Below are 24,671 nucleotides of genomic sequence, written 5' to 3' on the forward strand. Positions count from 1 at the left end.
CACAGCTCAGGAAAAAAAAGCACCGAAATAAAGCACCGAAATAAAGCACTGAAATGTGCGCTGCTTTTCGGTCTGGTTACTACCGTTTATGTCAGAACCGGTGCCATCATGGCACCGGACACTGGTACCCATCCCTAAGCAGAATAATATCCTTGTAAGTGGACCAGGCTCTTGTAGAGCAAAATTTAATACTGTAGTCTAGGCAACCCAAATTGTCATGTTGTGGCGGACCACCAGGTGGCTCCACTCACACCCAAGTTGAAGGGAAGTGCTGGGGTGGAGATTTTGGCGCTTACTACATGTGAAGTTCTGAGAGTCAGTTAATAAAGTTGGAATGAGACACTGAGACCTCTCCTGTCGTTATTACATACCTCCACATTGGTGACCCCTGTAGCGAACATGCTAAGGCACGACAACGAAGCCAGCTCCGGCCTGGAAGCATCGGCTGCTGCCGGACCTTCACCTCCACCGATGGCTGCGTTTGCTGTGGCGCTTAAATTGCCGGATTTTTGGCTTCACAATCCTCCTTCATGGTTCGTGCACGTAGAAGCTCAGTTTGCTCTTCGTGGAGTTTCAGCCGACGATACTAAATACCACCATGTGGTGGCCTCACTTGACCCGCTGTCAACCCGCCGCGTGATGACTCTCCTCCGGGACCCCCCAGCCCAAGGCAAGTACGCCGCCCTCAAGGCGCTGCTGCTGCGGCGTTACTCCCTCTCTGATGCTGAGCGGGCCGAGAAACTCCTTTCCCTCGCGGGCCTGGGCGACGGCACCGCTCTCGAGCTCATGGAGAGCATGCTGTCCTTGCTGGGCGTGGATGACAGAGGATTTCTTTTCACCCACCTCTTTCTCTGACAGCTGCCGGCTCCAGTGCGCGCTGGCCTTGCCAATTCCCCGCTATTGGCCACGAAGGATTACCGCTCCCTTGCGGAAGAGGCGGATCGCATCCTCCTGGCTACCAGGACTTTCGGCGTCCAGGCGATTGTTCAGGACTCACCAGCGTTTTCCCCCGCCCCCTCACCGATGCTCCAGGGGCCCTCCGACTCGTCCACGGTGGCCGGAATCGCTGCACGGTGGCACGGCGGAAAGGGGCTTTGTTTTTATCACCAGCGTTTTGGAGCGAAGGCACGGCGCTGTCTTCCGCCTTGCAGTTTCCAGACCCAGGGAAACGGGCATGTCAGCGCTCTGTAGCAGCCGCGACCGCTGGCAACAAGGAAAGGCTGCTTTTCTTAGAGGACTCACGCTCGGGGAGGCGTTTCCTGGTGGACTCCGGCTCACAGAAGAGCCTTCTTCCCCCAGCTGGCTCGGACAGGCTAGCTGAGGGCTGCGGGCCATTGCTAACAGCGGCTAATGGCTCTCCCATCAAAACCTTCGGTGAAAGGTTGGTGACTGCTTTCACGACCGTGAATTTCAGTGGAACTTTGTTGTTGCTGCTAGCTCTGTGCCTATAATAGGCGCTGATTTTCTTTGTGCTCACGGACTGCTGGTTGATGTTGCTAACAGACGTTTAATTGATGCTGTGTCATTTTCCTCATTACCCTGTTTGACTCGGGGTGCTCAGCCCTTGGTGCATGCTAACTCAGTATAGTCGGGTGACGTTTTTCAGTGTTTGCTTTCTGAGTTTCCCTCACTCACTGTCCCCACTTTCTCGAGCACGGTGATGAAGCATGGGGTGGAGCATTATATAACTACAGTAGGGCCCCCGGTGTTCGCGCGCGCCGCCTCGACCCTGCCAAACTGGCTGTCGCTCGGGAAGAATTTGCCACCATGGAGCGTCTGGGCATCGTGCAGCGTTCGAATAGTGCCTGGGCTTCCCCGTTACACGTGGTGCCTAAATCTGATGGTCGGTGGCGACCTTGTGGGGATTTCCGCCGTCTTAATAATGTCACAGAGAACGATCGTTATCCCATTCCCCACATCCAAGATTTTTCCGCCCATCTTGCGGGGACCTCGGTTTTTTCGAAGATCGATTTGGTACGGGGATATCACCAGGTTCCCGTGCGCGCGGAGGATGTCCCCAAAACCGCCGTAATTACACCTTTCGGCCTTTTCGAGTTTCTGCGCATGCCGTTTGGCCTGAAAGGTGCCGCCCAAACTTTCCAGCGGTTGATGGACTCAGTCTTGCGCGGGCTGCCCTTTGTTTTTGTATATCTTGATGATATACTGGTGGCCAGCAGCTCGAAGGAGCAGCACATGTTCCATCTGCGTCAGGTTTTTCAGCGTTTGGCGGAGCATGGGCTGATTATTAATCCGTCTAAATGCCAGTTTGGGTTGCCCATTCTCGATTTCCTTGGGCACCGTATTTCCGCAGAGGGCGCGGTTCCGTTGCCTGACAAAGTCTGAGCTGTTTCGGAATTTCCGCGTCCCACGAATGTTAAGGCACTGCAGGAATTTTTGGGGATGGTGAATTTTTACAACCGTTTTCTCCCCAGAGCGGCACATCTGCTGAAGCCCCTTTATGGGGAGTTAAAAGGTAAGAAAGCTAATGACTCCGTTGACTGGTTTCCGGAAAGCATCCAAGCGTTTTCTGATGCTAAGTCAACGTTAGCTAATGCTGCCCCTCTGGCCCACCCATCCCCCTCAGCGCCGATTGCGTTGACCACCGATGTGTCGGACATAGCGGTAGGTGCGGTGCTGGAACAGTGAATCTCGGGTGTCTGGCAACCGCTCGCCTTTTTCAGCCGTACGCTGCATGACAGCGAACACAATTACAGCGTTTTTGACAGAGAGCTACTGGCGCTCCACCTGGCGACTCGTCATTTCCGGTTTTTTCTCGAGGGTCGTCACTTTACCGCATACGTGGACCACAAACCCTTGACGTTTGCCATGTCCAAGGTTTCTGATCCATGGAGTGCACGCCAGCAGCGCCAGTTGGCAGCCATTTCTGAGTTTACCACGGACATTCGGCACGTGGCTGGTAAATCCAATCATGTGGCTGACTGTTTGTCCCGTGCGCTGGTTTCTCCCTTCTTTCTCGGTATAGACTACTCCGCCATGGCTGCCGATCAGAGCGGTGACCCGGACATCCTCGCGCTTAAATCCACCCAGACGGGCCTCATACTAGAGGACAGACCCGTGCAGGACGGTGGTCCCCTCCTCATCTGTGACGTTTCCACCGGCCGCCCCCGCCCAGTGGTTCCCGCTTCCTGGCGTTGTCAAGTTTTTGACTCGGTACATGCTCTCTCTCATTTGGGGGTCCGGGCCTCTGTTAAACTGGTCAGCTCTAAATTTGTTTGGCCAGGCCTTCGCAAATCTGTTAGGGAATGGGCGTCGGCGTGCATTCCCTGCCAGCGTGCGAAGGTTCATAAACACACCAAGGCGCCCCTGGAGCCGTTCTTCATACCCGGCAAACGTTTCGATCATGTGCATGTCGATCTGGTGGGTCCTCTGCCGCAGTCACAAGGTTTTACGCACCTTTTGACTGTTGTTGACCGGACCACCAGGTGGCCGGAGGCGGTCCCCCTGGCGTCCACTACTGCAGCAGTGGTGGCCAAGGCGTTTTTGTCAACCTGGGTCTCGCGTTTCGGCCCATCCGCGGAAATTACGTCAGACAGAGGCCCCCAGTTCATTTCAGAGCTTTGGTCGGCCATGGCCGATGGACTGGGGGCTAAAGTCCACCGCACGACCGCATACAACCCGCAAGCTAATGGGATGTGTGAACGGTTCCACCGGTCGCTTAAGGCTGCTTTTCGCGCCTCCTTAAAGGATGGCAATTGGGTTGACTGCCTCCCGTGGGTTTTGCTTGGGCTGCGCTCTGCGGTTAAGGAGGATCTCGGCGCTTCCCCAGCTGAGCTAGTGTTTGGCTAGCCCCTCCGCGTGCTTGGAGAATTCTTGCCCGAAAATCCTCCTCCCTGCTTCGATCCATCGGTGCTATCTCTCAACCCGCTTTTGCACTCGCTTCGGGTTCCTGGTCTGGTGCACCACTGCGTGCCTGACACTTTTGTTCCAAAGACTTTAGAGACTGCTAAGTTTGTTTTTGTCAGGCATGATGCCCACAGGACACCGCTGCGGCCGCTGTATGACGGCCCATTCAGGGTTATTGAACCGGGCCAGAAACATTTTGTTTTGGATTTTGGGGGTCGAAGGGAGACTGTGTGTGTTGATAGACTTAAACCTGCACATGTTCTTCCGGACAGTAATGTCCTGCCGGCCCAGGCCCCTCGCCGTGGCCGCCCTCCTTTGATGGGGTTGACAGACTCTGGTTTTCCCCCCAGGACTACCCCCAGACCACCGGCGTTTGAGCCTCCTCCTGCCTTTCCTGCTCGCCTTCACCAGCCTCGTTCACAGAATGGACCTTCCTCTTCCTGTTCTCTCCCTCCCAGGTTCAGTCGTTCGGGTCGTTTGCTTAGGCCCAGGATCCTGGACTGAATAGTCCACTCACACCCAAGTTGAACGGAAGTGCTGGGGTGGAGATTTTGGCGCTTACTACATGTGAAGTTCTGAGAGTCAGTTAATAAAGTTGGAGTGAGACACTGAGACCCCTCCTGTCGTTATTACATACCTCCACAATGTCTACATATGGTAAATGGCCTGTATTTATATAGCGCTTTACTAGTCCCTAAGGACCCCAAAGCGCTTTACATATCCAGTCATCCACCCATTCACACACTGGTGATGGCAAGCTACATTGTAGCCACAGCCACCCTGGGGCGCACTGACAGAGGCGAGACAATATGTGGACACTAGGTCCCAAGAGGTTAAACTAATGTGGGAAAACCAAAACAGCATGTGTGACTTACTTCCCATTTCCAAAATGTTTTACCCCTTTTTGTTTACTGGAGAAAAAAAATGTTTCTTCCTCACAACAAAAGCTTAACCAAGCCTTAAAAAGTGCGTGGGAATACTTAAGGCAACTTTAAATTCATAAAACAACAAAATATATGATCACTTTACACCAACCAAACCTGCCAGGCAGCATTTCACTTCCCCTCTTTTCAAAACTGAAGATGACTACTTGTGCTTTGCATGCCATTCTGAAACTCAAGACAGTAACCACTGAAACAGCCCATTGTTGGCCCTATGACAGCCAGGATAGACTCCATTTTCCACACAACACTGAAATGGATAAGCAATTTAACTGGATGGATTCAACATTATGATAGAGAATTAACTGCATACTAGTGGAAGTGAAAGCAGTGATTACATGGATGTGCGTGTACAAAGATATAAAGCTACAAAAATATTGGTCCCAGCATGTTTCCATGGCTAAACTTTGTGTACAACAAACTCTCCTGACTTAAATGTCCAAATTGGAGTATACAAGATGATTTACTTTAACACCAGTGTTGTATTCTGATCAATGATATAAGTTATCAAAAGCAGGGATGATTTTAGTAATTTTTTTTTTCACATTTGATCAGATACTAAACTTTGGCACTAATCAATATTAAATGTTTTCAGTTTACAGGATTGTATCGGGGTAAATGAAAAAGTAGGGACAATTTAGCAGATTCATGTGTTTTTGTAGCGCCAGACTACGATGACTTGTGCTGCTGCATAAATCATTACCCATTTGGTTTAATTTAATATTAGACAGAAATAAGTCGAGTGTGTAAGTGTTTATTGTAGGAAAATGTTTGTCATTCAAATTTCTACAGCCACAATCAACATTTTTATGAACACAGAAATAAAAATAACACTGTCATCACATTATAAAACAAATTAATGATAAAAGAAATTATACACACATATGTACATAGATACATTTTATGCATTCTTATCCATAGCTGCCATCTGGAGGTCTGTAGAGTTTGGGGAAGGTGAGAAGCTGGACGCTGCTGAAGGCGAACTTCCTGCTGCCAATGTTTTTCTCCACGTTCTCCATCCTGCAGCCATCCCTGCATACATTCAATTCAATTCAATTTTATTTATATAGCGCCAAATCACAACAACAGTCGCCTCAAGGCGCTCTATATTGTACAGTATATCCTATAATAATAGATACAGAGCAAAACCCAACAATCATATGACCCCCTATGAGCAAGCACTTTGGCGACAGTGGGAAGGAAAAACTCCCTTTTAACAGGAAGAAACCTCCGTCAGAACCAGGCTCAGGGAGGGGCAGAGCCATCTGCTGCGACCGGTTGGGTTGAGAGAAGGAAAACAGGATAAAGACATGCAGTGGAAGAGAGACAGAGGTTAATAGCAGGTATAATTCAGTGAAGAGAGGTTTATTAGTTCTCACGTGAGTGAGAAAGGTGATTGGAAAGGAAAAACTCAATGCATCATGGGAATCCCTTGGCAGCCTATGCCTATTGCAGCATAACTAAGAGAAGATTCAGGGTCACCTGGTCCAGCCCTAACTATATGCTTCACCAAAGCGGAAAGTTTTAAGCCTAATCTTAAAAGTAGAGATAGTGTCTGTCTCCCGAATCCAAACTGGGAGCTGGTTCCACAGAAGAGGGGCCTGAAAACTGAAGGCTCTCCCTCCCATTCTACTTTTAAATACTCTAGGAACAACAAGTAGGCCTGCAGTGCGAGAACGAAGTGCTCTAATAGGGTGATATGGTACTACAAGGTCATTAAGATAAGATGGGGCCTGATTATTTAAGACCTTGTATATGAGGAGCAGGATTTTGAATTCAATTCTGGATTTAACAGGAAGCCAATGAAGGGAAGCCAAAACAGGAGAAATATGCTCTCTCTTTCTAGTTCCTGTCAGTACTCTTGCTGCAGCATTTTGCAGCATACAGAGCAGGGCAGAAATAGACACAAATACACAAATTAACATTGAGGCATGGACATACAATGGTTTAAGATTAGCATTTTTCATAAATATCTAAAACCAGTGGCAGTTTTGTTTAGTGCCGCTTATTTAAAAGATTCAAAATCAAGAGGAAAAATAAAATAAAATGTAAATCGCTGACAGATAAGAAGAATACAAATACAATACAAATTAGAAAAGTAAATAATCACTCAACCATGAATACATTTTCAGGAGAGAATAGAAACAAAGACACTGGACCACATGAAGAACCACTTCTATTCATGTGATGTTAGACATAAAAGAGATTTAGGAGACTTTCACCACTTTCCTCATCGATCTTGAAACAACTGTAACCTCATTATTTACTCAGGGATTATTAAACTATTCTGATTCTGATTCATAACGAGGTTCACACCTTGTACTCAAAGACATTCTTGGTTTTTTGTGTAAAATGTACAAGGATAGAAGTGTAAGCGGCCAAGAGCAGCAGGTATGAGAGAGGTGGAAATAACTGTGCCAAAGACAGTCGGCAGCATTAAAGATTTGAATCCAACTTGTGTGAGAGACAATCGGGGGTAGGGGGCTGATGGGGAATGGTCATAAACAGAGTTCAGCCTTCTGACAACCTGTTGAATGAAGCTGTGCAACAGTGTAGTGGAGCGAGCCTGAACGCTCCGGTACATCCTCTCTGAAGGCTGAAGAGGGAGTGTGAAGGGTATATACTGATTAGAGCAGGGCGATATGACCAAAAATATTTATCACGATATACATTTGAAAATTTGTGATAATGATATAACTGACGATATAATTGACACTAGACAAAATACTTTACAACCCCACAACTTTATTAGTGCAAAAAACAAAACAAAACAACCCATCAATGTATTTTCACTTGAACAAGCAGCTGTTTTTTTATGTGCATTAAAGTTATATAAAACTTTAACAGTGCAAATGCAAATCCTATCTGACAGTTTAACCAAAAGGCATTTCCAGTGGAAATTGTCCGACATATCCTCAGCATAACCATGTATAATATCCACAAAACTTAAACAGAGGTTATACACACACAATACGGAAATAGTATGTTGAAACACAGTACGTATCACTCCGCGAGGCTCCTGCCTACGATAGCCGTAATGCTCCGACAATCCATCAAGCGGTGCGGGTTTGTAGCTTAGCAAAGTTGAGCCCCGTGTACAACATAACATCGTTTCGAGGTCAGTAAACACAACCAGAATTCATACATAAGGCACACAGGATTATAAGGGGCACTGTTGATTTTCAGAAAAATCAAAGGATTGATTTTAAGTGTGCCGTATTTTCCAAACAACATGGTAATAACGACGGCCCGCTAGCATGCTCTACCAAAAATAGTGGTTTGTTTATCCGATGGATGAAAGCTAAACCAGTTCCACACCACTGAAGTTGCACCATTTTTACAAACCAATTCTGGTTCATCTGTTTCATTCAACGATCTGCTTTCACCCTTCTCATTCTCTGTCTCCGCCATGCTTTTTCCGCCATGTGCGTATGAAAACAAAGGCACTGCGCAAGCATGTTTTACCCATATTCTATTGCGATATTTGATTTTCTTACCGTTGCCCAACATTATACCGGTATTACCATGAACGGTATGATATGGCCCAGCCCTAATACTGATCATGTCTGAGTTAAGAAAAATAAATACATAAAATAATAAAATAGCTTAAAAATAAAATTGTTAAAAAACTTTTCTTGGCAGACCTTACTGATCTTGTGAGAGTGTGTAAGTACAACAACGAGTTTCCACAGCAAAATTGCTGGAAATACGAAAAGTACCATCAGATTTCGATTCACTGCACCCTGCGATACCATCAGCAAAGCATCTGATTGGCAACTCCTTCATTTTTCAGAATGACATTGATCCCAAACACACTACCAGTGCAGTAAAACCAAATCTGGATAAATCAACACACTTATCAGTCATGGACCTCAAATCCAATTTGGAATAACCCAGACAGAGAATAGAACAAAAGCCAACATCCAAAGAAGAGCTTTGAATGTCCTTCAAGTAGCCTGGAGAACTATTCCTGAAGACTTTACAGAAATTACAAGAAAGCTGCCTAAATGAGTTCAGATTGTGCTGGTCCCGCAGTCATTTCTGGAAACCTTCTGGGCCACAGCAGAGGCATGCCAGTGGCCTGCCACGGAATGGGCACCATGGTTGCTGCTACTGCTGTCAGGAGAGGCTCAGATGGCGGCTTTGAGCCTGTCACCTGTTACGGGGCAGTTTTGAGGACATCAGCCATGTGGAGCTCAATTACTTGGGCCTCTCCCTGGAGGATCACTGCCAGCGGTTCTGGGTTTGTCAGCTGTACCTGTGTCAAGAAAGAAGCTTCCTGGGCCCACTATGGTCAAGCGGACGCCAACCTGGTGGCCAACTAACCCGTTTGTCTCCACTCTGCCTGCCAAGGACCCAGAAGCAACCCGAACCTTTCCTGAGCCATGGACAGCAGCACAGACACTGGAGCAGAATTGCCTGAAGTGTGGACTGCCAGGACACCTGAGGCAGGAGTGTCCGCTGACTAAGGTGGCACAGGTGTTCCGCATTGCTGGGGCTCGTGAGTCGTGACACAGAGGACGAACACCCAGTTTTTGGTGCCTAAGAGCCGCTTGGAAAATGATTTCCCGGCAGCTCATTAGCTGGGCCGCCATTAGCTGTTAGCTGGCCTTCCGTGGTCACATGACAGATGGGCGATGCCGACTATGAGGTTTTTTTTGGGGGGGGGTTTTTGGCAACTATGAGGTTGTATGGTCGGATAGGGGAGGAGCCACACAGGTATATGACCTCAACCTCCATAATGCACGGAGAGAGGCTAAAAACCCATTCTCCAATGAGCCTGGTGAAGGAGAGAGATGAGTTGAGGCTGGAGGTGCCAAATTCCACCCTTCAGTGTGATAACCATTTCACACAGGCCCAGAGGGTGTTGTTGCATTGAAACAGCGTTTTGCAGATAGGTTCTCCCCGCCCGACCATTCGTCACTCATTTTAAGATGCAGCCTGGCATGATGGTGCGTTCATCGCCCTACAGATTACCTGAGTATAAACGTTAAATTTTTCAGAAGGAATTGGCCAAGATGCTGAAAATGGGGGTACTAGAATAGTTGCACAGTGATTGGTGCAGCCCAGGGGTCAGCAACCCTGGGCACGCGTGCCAGCTGTGGCACGCAAAGGGTTAACTGATAGCACCACCATAGGTGGTGCTGGTGGTGATTTTTGGTTTTTATGGGACGATGATTTTTTTTTCTTCCCTTAACGGTATAAACAATGAAAGGTGGTGGATTGGCCAGATGATGGCCGATGTGTAAAATTAAGTCAGTTGTTTGGTGGTGGCTATGGCAGAGCTTCCACAAAGGCTAGCAGGTGGATGAGGGAGGCAGGAGGAGGAGAGACCCGAGGCGGCCGCTGGTCCGAGAGTGTCAGGTGAACTGAACTTCAGGTAAGAAGTTATGACCTGCAGTCTATCTGGGTCAGATATGAACCAAGTTTAGGTGGAGTTTATTTTTGTTGTGTTGACTTTTTACAGTCAGTTACAATAACTCTTACTGCGTGCTAGCTAGCATGACGGAGTTTCTACAGCTGGGTGGGTGCTTTGATGTTACTGATAGTGAACTTTATTTTATTCATAAGGTTAGTTAGTAGAGTTGCCAACCATCCCGTAAAAAAAGAAATCGTCCTGTATTAAGAGAAAAGATTACGCGTTTGGTATTGAGCTGAAAAGGAACAGTTTGTCCCGGACTTCAGCTAGAATGGAAAAAGACAAAGCTGGAGTTATTCTGTCTTTGAGCTGCAGCTGTTTCTTCTTCTCTCATTCTCCCCCCCTCCCTCTCCTGTTGCTACTTCAATCATGAAACTGATCAATGATCAGCTGATCGGGTTTTCTGACGCAAGTCCTGTCTCTCTTGTTTGTTTATCGTCCACTTTGCGCCAGAAAGAGGAAACCAGCGGAGGTCGTGCTAAACAACAGCAGCACGTTTAAGCTTGATCAGCTGTTGTTAGAATTTATTTAATATTAATTTCTAGTATCAGCTGATGTTTACTGGAGCCACAGCTGTAAAGCTGCTGGTCATGATGTCGGTTTGGATATGTGGTGAGATGGAAACATGAAGATGAAACCAGGAGATGTCCTTACTGAATCATCAGAGCTGAACAGGTGATGGAGAAACAGGTTTACCTTTTAGGTCACATGAATGAGTGAAGGGAAGTTATGAACTGTTTCTGAGAGACAAATAACACCAGGATCCTTTTCTATGTGGCTGACAGCTGGTAACTGTGTAAGGGCGGGTCTAGCAAAGTGTTGCCAGGGGGCCAGGTAGGTCATTAACAGGGAGAGGGGGGCACAAAGAAATGCTTGTCTTTTTTATTCTCATTTAAAATGTCTCGCTTTTAATAAATAATTATCTGAATCTTATAATGAAAGTTTTTATCTGATGTAAAATGCAAAGAAATCCTACATATACCAACAAGACAGTGCACATCACTGTCACAACAGCGTTTGTTTTCATTCAAAGGCTTTATGGCTTTCCCTATAATACCTGGTGGGCCGGTCTCTAGCCAATGTTTTTTGTCCTAGTCCAGCCCTGGGCACGACACGCAGTGAATTAATCTGAGAAGGTGTATTAAAAAAATAAATGGCCGGGCCAGCGGTGCACATCGCAAATTAGCTCGCGTACACACATTAGTTGTGCTGCTTCTTAATGACGGTATCTTAGCTAACAACCCCAACTAGCAGATTCAACTTGTAATTGGCTAAAAATAACTTACAGAATTCACAATGCGTTTTCAGGACTTTCAGGCGTATGGACCAATGTTTTCTTTTCTGATCAAACCAGAAAGCTTTAATGAGCAGCTGGATTTGTCTCACATTAACTGGCTGAGTTAATGCCAATTAATGCGAAATCGAAATGCAGCTGATTGAAGTGAAAACCTCAACGCTGTGGGGGTCAAAATTTGCAGAACTATGAACACAGCTGGAATCTATAGCTGTGTGTGTTCATGGAGCTGCATTTTCACCTGCTGGACATCACTACCTGACAAGTTTAACTGTCTTCAGAACATTGCAGAGGCCTTATTGACAGTATTTGGCTCTACATATCTGTGTGAGTAGGGATGGGTACCGGTATTATGGTATGACATAAACGGTAGTAACCAGACCAAAAAGCAGCGCACATTTCGGTGCTTTATTTCTGTGCTTTTATTCCCTGAGATGTCCTACACTTTGAATTCTAGCCAATCGTTTTACCTTTGCAAGCGTAGTAGGCAGGTCCAGGTACGTACGTTCTTTTAGAGCAGAGCTACAGATTAAAAATTCCCAAGGTGAAGCGGTCAAAAGTCTGGCTGTACTTCAAAAGATGCAAACTCAGCTGCCTGCAACAAGTGATTCAAGCTGATACTGTAATACTGTGCAAAGGAGGTAACACCTCGAATCTGATGAAACACCTGGTGACGCATAGCGTTTTGTTAAAAGCCGAGAAATGCACCGTATTTGATAGCTTGCTGCGAGACCTCACATCGAGCACATCTACTGCGGGTGTGGTGCCTGTTACCGGACCCGGAGTTAGCAACTTCCCCGAAGAGGAGAGTCCTGGCCCCTAGCCCTGCCAGTGCAGCCGTTCTTCTCTGGGTGAGTAGCTTAATGTTGTTCGTGTGTCATTTACGTTGAGTAGGCTAACCACGTTATTAAATTAACGCATGTAAGGTGAACTAGCAAACACCGTCGTAGTTACATGCAGCGGTCTTCTTGTTTGATGGCAGATACTCCCTTCACCCTGGCCAAAAAAGCTAAAATGACCAAAGAAAAAGTGGGAAAAGGCTAAACATGAGAGGTTTTTGGACAAAGTTTGTGTTTTTTCCATTGTTTAAGCACTGCTTCCAGCCAAGAGTGATACCATATATGCCCTATAGCTGCAGAAAAGGCTAACATTGTTATCTTTTTACAAAAAAACAGCTAAACATGAGAGGTTTTTGGACAAAGTGTGTGTTCTCCATTCTTTAAGCACCGGCACCATTTCAAACGTACTGGTTTGGTACTGGTATCTGATAAAAGCTAAATGATACCCATCCCTATGTGTGAGCAGATTTTCTCTGACACGAAGAATGTCCTCAGGTAGCCGCCTGAATGCTGGACACTCGGAGACCTGTGTCTCTGAGTGGAAGACCAGAGATCACATTAACATGTGTGTCTCTGTATTAACAAACATGCCATATTGGCCCAGTTTATTTTTCTTATAATTGTTGTGAGGAGACCATAATTAGCATTTGCATTTTCTGTTGCACAGTTCATTTGCTGTTCTTGTTATGGATAAAAAGTGTATTTTTTGTTTCAAAATAGCTGATAACTATTTGCTGATAGCTGCCAACATCTGTGAACAAATATAATTCTATAAAGTGGTTCTATGTAGTGTGTAACTGTTAATATAGAGCGTTATTAAATGTATTGCTAATGCAATCATATGGCACATTGACTGCTGAGGAAATTTTAGATGGCACCCATCATCAGAAAGGTTGCCTACCCCTGGTGTAGCCCCATAGTTCTGGTAGTGAAAAGGATGGGTATATACGGTTCTGTGTCGACTACCGCAAGGTGAACAAAGTGTCACGGTTTGATGCCTACCATTCCCAGTCACCAGTCCAGGGAAAAGATGGCCCTCCTTTCAGCTTGTTTGGAGCCCCTGACACTTTCGTCAGCGTCACATGGACCAGGTAGGGGGGCACACAGTGCACAGGCTGCCACCTTCCTGGATGATGTTATCATTCACAGTAACACCTGGGTGGAGCATGTGTGACTGCTGTAGGTGCAACCGGATATGGCCCTGACCTCAGTCTGGCAGTGGGTGTGTGTGGTGTAGGGCTGTGAATAAATGACTGAACAGTGACTGAATGCTGTGGGTCCGTGGTGTTCACACCAATCCAAAAAAAAAAAAAAGGAAAAAAAAATGTATAGTTCAAGAATTTTTCAGTAGTACAGGATATGTGACAGCATGGGATGAGCTGGCCAAACACATGTACTCAGCTGGAATTAACTGAGCTCCAGAGGGGCACTCATTTCTCATGAATGTTTCCAGAAGCAGTTTGCCTGGCTAAGTGCTCAATTTTAAACGCCTGGAAGTGATTGGAACACCCAAATTCATTGATTTGGAAGGATGAAAAGAATACTTTTAGCAATACAGAATATCTTATAATAGTCAGGGATATGAACTGCAATTTGACTGGTTGGCAATCACAAATAGGTCCATAGGAGCAGATCATATGACCAAGCATCAGTCTTTTACAATTTGAAGGAGTGGTAAAACATTCCAGCAAAGTTCAAACTGATGATAATAAAAATGTAAAGTCATAAATGCTGCTAAAGTTCAAACTGCACCCTGTTCTGTAGTCTAAATGAAACAACCTGTCTGACAGCTTCTTTCTTATTAAAATATCGAGTGTTGCTGAGAGGAGAAATGGAGCAGAAAGGAGTTGAGCTGGATTCAGAGAAATTCTCTTGTTCCATCTGTTTGGATCTACTGAAGGATCCAGTGACTATTCCCTGTGGACACAGCTACTGCAGGAACTGTATTAAAACACACTTTGATGAACAGGACAGGAAGGGAATCCACAGCTGCCCTCAGTGCATGGGGCAATTCACAACGAGGCCTGTACTGGTCAAGAGTACCATGTTAGCAGCTTTAGTGGAGCAGCTGAAGAAGACTGGACTCCAAGCTGCTCCAGCTGATCACTGCTATGCTGGACCTGAAGATGTGGCCTGTGATGTCTGTACTGGGAGGAAGCTGAAAGCCATCAAGTCCTGTTTAGTCTGTCTGATCTCCTACTGTGAGAAACACCTCCAACCTCACTATGATGCAGCTCCGTTAAAGAAACACAAACTTGTTGACCCTTACAGAAAGACCCAGGAGAACATCTGCTCTCGTCATGATGAGGTGATGAAGATTTTCTGTCGTACTGATCAGCAGAGTATCTGTTATCTCTGCTTGATGGATGAACATAAAGGCCATGAAACAGTCCCAGCTGCAGCAGAAAGGACTGAGAAGCAGAAGGAGCTCGAGGTGAGACGACTAAACATCCAGCAGAGAATCCAGGAGCGAGAGAAAGATGTGAAGCTGCTTCAACAGGAGGTGGAGGCCATCAATGGCTCTGCTGATAAAGCAGTGGAGGACAGTGAGAAGATGTTCACTGAGCTGATCCGTCTCCTCCAGAAAAGAAGCTCTGATGTGAAGCAGCAGGTCAGATCCCAGCAGGAAACTGAAGTGAGTCGAGTCAAAGAGCTTCAGGAGAAGCTGGAGCAGGAGATCGCTGAGCTGAAGAGGAAAGACGGCGAGCTGGAGCAGCTCTCACACACAGAGGATCACAACCAGTTTCTACACAACTACCCCTCACTGTCAGCACTCAGTGAGTCTACACACTCATCCAGCATCAATATTCGTCCTCTGAGCTACTTTGAGGATGTGACAGCAGCTGTGTCAGAGACCAGAGATAAACTACAGGAAATTCTGAGAGAGGAATGGACAAACATCTCACTGACAGTCACTGAAGTGGATGTTTTACTGTCACCACCAGAGCCAAAGACCAGAGCTGGATTCTTACAATATTCACGTGAAATCACACTGGATCCAAACACAGCAAATATGCATCTGGTATTATCTGAGGGGAACAGAAAAGCAACAGTAAAAAGACAAAAGCAGTCCTATTCTAATCACCCAGACAGATTCACTTTCTATTATCAGGTAATGAGTAAAGAGAGTTTGACTGGGCGTTGTTACTGGGAGGTGGAGTGGACAGGGAGAGGAGTTTGTGTAGCAGTGGCATACAAGGATATTGGGAGAGCATGGTACTCAGATGAATGTGTTTATGGAGGAAATGACTAATCTTGGGCATTACGTTGTGACACACATAGCTATGATTTTCACTTCAAGAATCTCTCAACTCCTGTCTCAGGTCCTCAGTCCTCCAGAGTAGGAGTGTACCTGGATCACAGAGCAGGTATTCTGTCTTTCTACAGCGTCTCTGAAACCATGACTCTCCTCCACAGAGTCCAGACCACATTCACTCAGCTGCTCTATGCTGGACTTTGCCTTTTAGACTACAAAGTCACTGCAGACTTTATTAAACTGCAATAAACAAAAGTCATTGAGGGACAATTGGTTAAAATGTGTGATTTAGTTTCCAGTTTCTTCGGTCTCCATTGTTGTTGCTGTGAACTCTGTGTCGTGCTACTTCTCTGCACAGAGATCATCTGTCAGTCACACTTCATGTGCGCTACTTTGATGTCTTATCATGTTTCATTTAGATAATGATTGACTTTGTCTGGATGGCTCTACTTCCAGTGTCTCTAACCATTAAGACTCCCCAAGCTCATGGTGAGTTTTTTTTTCAGCTACACTGAATGAAACCGCATACATATGTGAACTTCTCTCTTCTCGAAATGTTTCAGGAATATTTTGGCTAATGTATATTTTTTAAATTCAATTCAATTTATTCATGGACCGTAATAGAAAAACCAGCAGATTCATTAATTCATGCACAGAATTTGTTCTCATTTTGTAAAACAAACAAAAAAAACATTTAGAATTACATTCACATTTATTTTTAGATTTTGTTGTTCACTGTGATCGTCTCTCGTCATTACTTGATTATTCACAGCTCATATCCTGAGTCATACACACTGATTGTGTGAATGTTGAAGTCTTGAAGTGACTGTTCTGATTTGGTGTTATATAAATAAAAACTGTTTTGACTTTAAACCAAATTGAATGACGTGAATCTAAAAGTTTATTCCATGTAAACATCACATGATGTCAGAGTGAACTATAGGATACAGACGACTTCATGTTAAAGGATGATTCTGCTTTATTTTAGCCTGCTGTATTTCCCATCATGCGTCTGTTGTGATTTAATGAGTCATGAACTTCATCCTCCACCTGTGCTGTGCAGTTACATAAAACAATGAAAGGCCAAGAAATAATAATCATTTTTAATATGAATAATTTTAATGAATTTATTATGACTGAAAACACACACAAATAAAAGGGTTTAAAATGAGGTGTATGAGCCTAAAATATGGCGATGATATGTGTCAGGCACTTTATTCATTGCATTCTGTGTATTTTTATGCATTCGTTTTTTACTAACACTTACCACCCGCAGGGGGTTTACAGGACTTTTTAAATAGAGTGAGGAGGACCCGCAGGGCATCACAATATTTGATTAGTAAAGACAGACGTATTACAATGTGTTACATTGTTGCACAACAGAAATTTCTATTAAATTATTGTTTTGCAAAATAAGTTCACACATAGATCTTAACTATGATTAGTTGTGCTGAATAAATCTTACTCAAGTATGTATACTAAGGTTTTAGGATCAAAATATAAAGTACTCATTAGATTACAGTAACTGATCATCAGCAAGTATGATCACCTCTATAAAAGCAGAAGCTTTGGCAGTGTGCTGCTCACGAACATTCGTGTTTGTGCTGAATGAAAGCACAATGCCACAATCTTCCCAGCAGTGAATGTTTCAGTAAATTCACAGCAATGTCAGACCATCCAAAAAACAGAGAGCTACATCTCTGACTCTACAGGCCTCAGTTAGCATGTTAAATCTCTGAGTTGCCAAGTGGCAGCCAAGAAACCTGAAGTATTTAGAGCATTTCTGTAAAGAGGAGTACAAACATCTTACTGCTGAACTTGCCAACAAGGGTTTCGCCACCAAGTAGGAAGTCCTGTTTTGCATGTTCTCAAACACTTGTTTCACTCCGTGACATGAAAATTAATTTATAACTTTTATGTTGTGGTTGTTATGCTGCCTCTCTCCATTAAAATTACAGACTGTTCATGTCTTTGCACTTCAGTAAAGTACTAGAGTAAATGTTTGTGCTACAAATTAATTGTATCCTAATCCTCGCTATAAATTGAAGGGTTAAAAAAAAAAGCATTATCAACCTTGTGTCAGTCACAAACTGTGGTCTGGTAATAATAAAATCAAATTTCAGATTTCAAAGCCATAACAAATAACCGTCTGCTTTTCATTCAAACTTGTTCCTCTGTTGGTCTCTAAACAGAATGAGCAGCATAGCAGAGAAATGATGTGCGACAGGGAAGAAGAGTGGGGTGGACATTATTGAGTGAACACTTGAGCACCATCTAAAAATTTTACTTTATCAAGATTTGTAACTTTATATTTTATTAAAGTGAATCTAATTTACTCTTTTTTTTGTAGACATATGGTTCCTATGACTGTATATATACACATATACAGCTATAAATAAGCAAGAACATTTCCCTAAAAATGTAAATACCCCCCCAAACTCTAAAACACGTCCAGATTTACATTAGAGGATACTTACTGACTGACATATTGTTTTAGTCTTTGGTATCATTCTTGTGAATAAAACTTTCCAACAAATGAAAGAGAAAAATAAAGAAAGCCGCCTCTCGTCTCCTTAAGCTGAATTAAATCTCATGAACACGCTTCGTCTGAACAAACCTGACAGAAAATAGTAAGAGTGATAGTGATGCAGTCCACTTCCCAGTGTTCCCAGTCTGTGCTGCTCTACTGGTATTTTGCCAGCAGTATAACGAGGCTGAGGATGAGCCAAAGAACCAGGAGGTGAGAGGTCACCAGGAGAAAGGCCACTGGGTAAAGGTGCCGTCTGGGGGCTTTGGGGGCCAAACACTGTGGGAGTTCTGAGGGAGTCTCCCCTGGATCTAACCCAGAGACAGGGAACCCTGACTGGGTGTAACAGCCAAGCATCTGCCCCCAGGACAGACGAGATCTGGAGGATGAGCAGGGGTGTTTGTGTGCAAGTGTGAATGAAAGCCAGGGGGGGCAGAGAAGGAAGAGATGTGAAGAGAAAGAGAGGGAATTGATGGCATGAAGTAAAAGAACAAAGAGAGAAAAAGATTAAACTGAAAAAGTTTTGCAACATTTACAATAAGTGGAGAACAAAACGGGGAAACAGGAAAAACAAACGAGGCGAACAAACAGAAATAAAGGAAGGCAAGAGGAAGAGGATTGTTGTGTTTTTCAGGAGAAACAAAAACACACCTTCTCATCCAGTCCAGTGCGATGCTGAAGTGCTGCTGGCTGAGTGTGTGTCGCTCCCGCAGTAAGGCGCACTGCTCCAGCGTCACCGACATCGCAGTGCGGTCCTTCGCACTCTTACAGCTCGTCAGCCGCACACCGTTCACCTTACGACACACCTGCACGTGACAAAAACACTTTGTTCAAAGGCCCAAAGCAGAGAAAACACATTAATATTATGTGAAGTGTTGTAGCAGAGGTCCTAGTGTAAATGCCCCTTGAGTAAGTTCAACATTGACAGTCAGCTGAGCCCTTTCTGTGGGGCTTGGACGTTCTTCGCCTGTACAAGCATATTATTGCTTGTGAGGTTAATTAGTGTTTCTAAACTGGTTACATGGAGTAAAGGAGTCCCCATCGGGAGCACTGGGATATTTCCCGGTGGTTCCCACCAGGTGATCCCCACAGAGTCAGGTCTTAAAAATCTTACATGAGTAAGTCTGTTTCAGGTGCTTACCTTAGCAGCGATCCACAGAACCTCCACGTTCTTCCTCTTCTTGGCCTCAATGCTGCGTTCCAGAGAAGACAACAAGTCTGCCAGCGACTGGATACCAGCTGACAGAAGAAGAAGGAAGTTCAGTTCAGTCATTGTTTCACTGTTAGCGATCAGACAACCCTCTGTGAGCAAGCAATTAGCAAGAGTGGGAAGGAAAGCACCCTTTAACAGGAAGAAACCGCAGTAGTGATAAAAAAGCCTTACCCATGTCCGGCAGTCTGTCCCTCAGTGTGTTACAATAAGCTTTGAGACGCTCACAGCTCTGCTGGTTTATTCTCTCCTGCAACGAACAGTCACCAAACCTGAAAACAAACATCAGCTTCTGAGTATTTTTACCAAAAATGGAGAGAAATTTCGCAGCTTACAGGAAGCAACCTTCTATTTTTTGTTGTTGTGATATTATAATGTTTAATGTTCATAATAATAGTTGGCTAAAGTTTCAAATAATGAGGGAAATGTCAAAAGCCAGGTATGAACAGTAAATGTTGTTTTCAAAGCCTTTTCTCTACCTAAACCTGATCTCTACCTGCAGATTTTCTCACAAAATTCAACTACAACATCTTGAAACTCCTCTGGGTTCTTATTTGGGCTTTTAATTTGAAGCATTCCAGATGCCGGCCAATCAGAAAAGAGTGGACTTTTAAAAAGGTGTGCCTTAAAAGGGCTGCTTGTTTCAAATGGAGGATGAGCTAAGCGCCTACAGAGAAGGACAAAGTAACTAAAGCTAGTCGAATCCTAAAAGACGAATGTGCAGCTTGAGATGCAGCTTAAAGTCATCTGATTAATAATCTCTAATGAAGATTAAGCTGTCGATGAAGATGTGCACCAACAGCAGACACATTAATATTTTTTTCCTATAAGACCTCTACTTCCAGCAATTTTATTCAGAGGTAGAAAAATATATTGATGTTCACAAGAGTTTTAATTTTGCTCATTAAAGAGTGAAAAGCAGTTTGTTTACCTCTCAGCGTAACTCTGATGCTGGTTGATTCCAATGTTAAACAGAACAGGATCGACTCGAATCAACAGTCCATCTTTCAGTTCCTGTGGAAGTGAGCTGAAGGTCTCCGGGGGCAACGGCACTTCAACAATAAAACTGCCCCTAGTTGGAGATGAACGCACAAAGTGAGGAAGCTGCACACTCACTGCGTGTATAGATGTGTGTGTCTGTGTGTGTATTCCCACCATGTTCCACTGAGTGTCGGCAGCAGGTCGTCTGGTTGTTCCGTTTTGGCCTCGGTGATGGTGAACGCTACTCTCTTTAGGTCAGCCACGCCCACTTCCATGTCTTCCAGCATCCCAATCTCATCACCTGACACACAAACACACCTTAAATGTGTAAGCACTGCATGTGTCACACTAAAATAAAGGACAGCAGCTTCCTTGAGAGTGGCTGCCCCGTGATTGCACTAAAACTTTCACTTTCAGTGAAGGCCTGACACACACCTTACTGCAATCACTCTCAGACAGAGTGGCGAAGATTTCCAAATCACAGACAGACGGCCAACACACTGCCATCAGTCTCAGTCAGTCTGCACCAATAACTTATTTGCAACACATTTTGCAACAAGAAACTCGAATGAACTGGTTGACAACTCTTTGTTTTTTGGGTACTTTCCCAAATAAATCTGTGGAATTTTCCCAGATTAATCACAGTTAATCACTGTATCATCACAAACAGATTGTACGTACCATATTTTTCAGACTATAAGGCACACTTAAAATCCTTTAATTTTCTCAAAGATCGACAGTGCGCCTTATGTATGAATTTTGGTTGTGCTTACTGAGCTCGAACCGATTTTATGTGGTACGTGGCTTTATCGGAGCATTATGGCTACCATAGTCAGGAGCCTCGCGGAGAAATCTGGGTCCAAAACTCCGTCTGCTTCAGGTCCCAAAGTCAAACGAACACTGCAGCATCACTGAGAGTTAAAAATTATCTAAATTCTTTCATCTTTAATAAAATGATCAGCGTTGCAGCTTTAACAGGTGTAACAATTAAGTTTAACATTCAGAAGACATGAAGACAGAAAACTAAACAGCAGTGAGGTTTGTCGGGTTACTGAGGTTTGGCTAGCTGGAATATAATGATGTGCTACATGATCGCTAGCGACACAGCTATGTTAGCATAACATTAGCACAGTGAAGCTGGAGGATGAACGCCAACTTTTTCCCCTTAACCCTTAACGCGAGGGTTCCTGATGGTCAGGGACAAATGCAATTGCATGGCAGGATGCTGTAAATGGATCAAACTTCAGTCAGGAGAACAACTGAGATAATCCATCCACAATACAAGGTTAGTCATTAATATACTGCAACAACATGGGAATAGAGCAGCTGCGAGAGAATTCAACATTAATGAATCAATGGTAAGGAAGTGGAGGAAGCAAGAAGAATGAGTTGAATAAAGTTTGACTCATCTGACTGTTTTGTTTTGCTTAATTCACCTTATGGACCGAAAAATACATTAATTGCAGACTGATAGCCGAATAACTCCACAATTGCCATTTTAACACATCAATCACTCAATCATGAGACCTGGTCCCCGTCTTTAAAGCAACCATGTCAAAGGCAATAAGATCACAGGTTCTTCAAACATGGTAACAACAATTTGGTCTCACCAATGACTGTTTTCCATAGTGTGACTCTGTGTGACTAGTGTGTATTTACCGTGGGTGCTCAACAGGCTTTCAAATTGAGCCAATACTCCTACAGTGTGAAGTTGCCGTAGAAAGTCAGGATCCTCCAGGCCTCTGTAAAGCTTCAGCATGACACCACAAACTACTGCTGAGAGCTGGAAGACAAACACAGTTTCTTTAATACAGAAAACTACAAACTCCCACTAAAATTCCCCCCCCCAATAAAAAAAAAAACAGAACATGTTCCCTTTTAAATCTCTGTCATCCTCACCGCCTGGCTGAAGACGGCGTGACGTCTCTGGGCTATGTGTGCAGGGCCCTGAGCGACCGTCACATCCACTGCCTCCTGCAGGACCACAAAGGTCATTGCTACCTGGGCCTTCCCCACTGCCTCACGCACGCAGTCCCTAAGAGTGACCACCAGAGGGAGAAGGTGCTCTTGCCAGGTGCACCCAGAGAAGGAGGAGCAGGAGGAACGAGAGGCTGGAGGGAGAGCGTGAGAAAGTTTGGTGTTTTAATCAGAAATTTACTTTAAGAAAACAAAAAACAGATATCTGAAAATGAGATATCTAAGAAGAAGAAGAACTAGCAAATCTAAGTTAACAGGAAATGCAGCACTGATGAGTGAGATGAAGTGATCTTTCAAACAGAAAGAAAACAGTGAAGCATTAAAAATTGTTATTCAAACGTGCTCTGTGCATGTATTAAACCCTGTTCACTGTCAAAGTCTGATCGGAATTTAAAAACGGAGGTATTCTCCGACTGTCTCAGCACATGGACTGATTTTGATTTAAAGGACTCGAGATGAAATAATCCCGAGGTTAAATTAACCATCACAAAATTCATGCACAGCCAAGATGCACATCGCTGAAAAACTGTATCGAGCTTATTAACGTTATTGCAAGCATAATCTCAGTGAGAACGCTGCCTGCCAGATTATCAGCTAGCATAATCCATGATATTAACACGTGCACAATGTCAGGTAATACTTCAAGACTTCCTCCTCCAGAGTAAATACACGTGGACACACAGCATACTGACAGCCAAGGTAACTATGGACTGAACAGCTGAATCTACTAAAACCTTTTGCAGAATAATCAATTGACAAATTTGTTTTTTTATCGCTAATTTAATGCTAAATATATTAAAACATATAAAAATGATTTTATACACAAACAGGAGCAGAAACATGCACTTGTCTGAATAAGAACTCTGAGACGTGATTTACCGTCACCTGTGTTCTGAGAGTTCGTGTCCCCTTCCTGCGGCTCTGGTGACATCACCGTCTGCTCCTCTTGCTGCTGCAGTCGGTCGACCATGGCAACAATGCAGTTGATGCTCTTTCCGACATTCACCCACACCCTGTCCTACACAAAAACAAGCACATATAAAAACTGGAATCATACAACGCTGTCGGAAACACGCAGACATCACACACACTCCAACTTGCCCACTCCTCGTCGTCGTACTCCGTGTCGTGTCGGCCACCATCCTGCTCCTGATCGGCGGGACAGTTCTCACACAGCAGCCCGTTGCTGTGCACGTGGCTGCTGTTGGCGTTTGCGATGCACTGGTTATGGATCTCCAGCAGGGCGCATTTTACCAACTCCTCTTTGAGCGCGTGCACAAACTGCTCGGTCTGGTAGACGACAAAGTATGAGGAAACGTCAGATTTCTTGGTGTCCAAACGACTGCCGGTTAGCTGTATTCTTCTTATTCCTTCCTCACCTGTTCCGTCAGGCTGCCCAGGACCTGCCGCAGCCGGGCGGCGTTCAGCTCCTGCGCGACGGAGAGCAGCTCCTCTGCGAGCCCGAAGACCAACGGCTGCAGCTGGGCCATCCTTGCCAGCAGCTCCTTGGCTCTAGAGCTCTCCTCCTGGGAGTAAGAGACACATCTGGAGAGGAAAGAAAGGAGGACGAGGAAAACTTTACCAACAAGCTAAACTGAAAGAGACTGAAGAGTCCAACAAGTCCACCTGTGTAGATTACACACTGTTGTATCTGTTATACAACAGATAACAACATGAATTTGTATTGAATCCTTGACTGCAACATTTTGGCTTTTTAAAACCAGATGTGAAGGACATGGGTTACATCCAAGACTACTGCGCGCTCGTAATCTAGCAGCTTTAGCCTGGGCGGTCGATTTAACTCTAGGTGGGGCCATTATTTCCAAACGAAACATGTTGTAATCAGAAAGATGATTGATGCTATAAACTCATCACAGAGTTTACTGCGGTCAAAGTGAGAAGTAGGATTATTTCTGCCTGAAAACGTGCTCAGCCGACGAGCACCGTGATGTCCCCCTACGGTCAGGACATTTCTGTCCTTAAACCTCAAGCTGAGCATTTAGAGTTAAAGTTCACCTTTAAGTATTTATCCTTCATGACAAGCTTGTTGGACACAACAGTGACTGATATTAAACCTCAATGCAGAAAAAACAGCAAATTTGATTTGATTGGTTTGCACAGTCTCCAGTTTTCACATGTGGACACACAAATCTGTTTTTATCTCTGAGATGCCTCTTTATGCAATACAGTGATGCCTCACAGTAACGCAGATCACTTTTCGGTGATTTTTTTGTGTTTGTGTGCAATTTTGCTTTTTTTGGGGGTTTTTTGTTAGCACATTATGTTCTGCGTCCTGATTGGCTCTAGACCACTGTCAATCAATCTCATGTCGTGTCTCCTGCACAGTACAGAGCGTGAATGTG

At 44.6% G+C, this 24,671-nt stretch overlaps 2 protein-coding genes and 1 pseudogene across 5 annotated transcripts in view; 2 read left to right on the forward strand and 1 right to left on the reverse strand.

Moving 5' to 3' along the window:
- The first annotated feature begins 399 nt into the window (after positions 1–399).
- On the forward strand, positions 400–1,321 carry LOC147334765 (uncharacterized; annotated as a pseudogene).
- A 4,228-nt stretch (positions 1,322–5,549) lies between these two features.
- The window catches only part of LOC147334766 (type II inositol 3,4-bisphosphate 4-phosphatase-like), a 34,131-nt gene continuing 15,009 nt past the window's right edge, over positions 5,550–24,671 (reverse strand). For 2 of the 4 annotated variants that reach the window (XM_086274855.1, XM_086274882.1), the window contains exons 16-26: positions 23,688–23,853; positions 23,410–23,598; positions 23,188–23,326; positions 22,231–22,442; positions 21,991–22,114; positions 20,506–20,632; positions 20,282–20,422; positions 19,525–19,622; positions 19,282–19,379; positions 18,792–18,946; positions 15,393–18,519 (exon numbers count right to left, since the gene is read on the reverse strand). In XM_086274855.1, coding sequence (XP_086130981.1) covers positions 18,297–18,519; positions 18,792–18,946; positions 19,282–19,379; positions 19,525–19,622; positions 20,282–20,422; positions 20,506–20,632; positions 21,991–22,114; positions 22,231–22,442; positions 23,188–23,326; positions 23,410–23,598; positions 23,688–23,853 — 1,672 coding nt within the window. In that variant the 3' untranslated portion in view covers positions 15,393–18,296. Of the gene's footprint in view, positions 5,838–15,392; positions 18,520–18,791; positions 18,947–19,281; positions 19,380–19,524; positions 19,623–20,281; positions 20,423–20,505; positions 20,633–21,990; positions 22,115–22,230; positions 22,443–23,187; positions 23,327–23,409; positions 23,599–23,687; positions 23,854–24,671 lie in introns of those variants that run through there. The other 2 variants (XM_086274873.1, XM_086274865.1) reach the window with 2 other exon arrangements.
- Positions 14,103–16,769, forward strand: LOC147334767 (tripartite motif-containing protein 16-like). Its single transcript, XM_086274893.1, has one exon. It carries the CDS (start codon positions 14,189–14,191, stop codon positions 15,608–15,610), a length of 1,422 nt encoding a protein of 473 aa, XP_086131019.1. The 5' UTR covers positions 14,103–14,188; the 3' UTR covers positions 15,611–16,769.

This window comes from Aulonocara sp. 'chitande type north' Nkhata Bay, linkage group LG3 (genome assembly GCF_057382095.1).
Source record: "Aulonocara sp. 'chitande type north' Nkhata Bay isolate Kocher_YH1m ecotype deep benthic linkage group LG3, A_spYH_male_GT1.1, whole genome shotgun sequence".
NCBI lineage: Eukaryota > Metazoa > Chordata > Actinopteri > Cichliformes > Cichlidae > Aulonocara > Aulonocara sp. 'chitande type north' Nkhata Bay.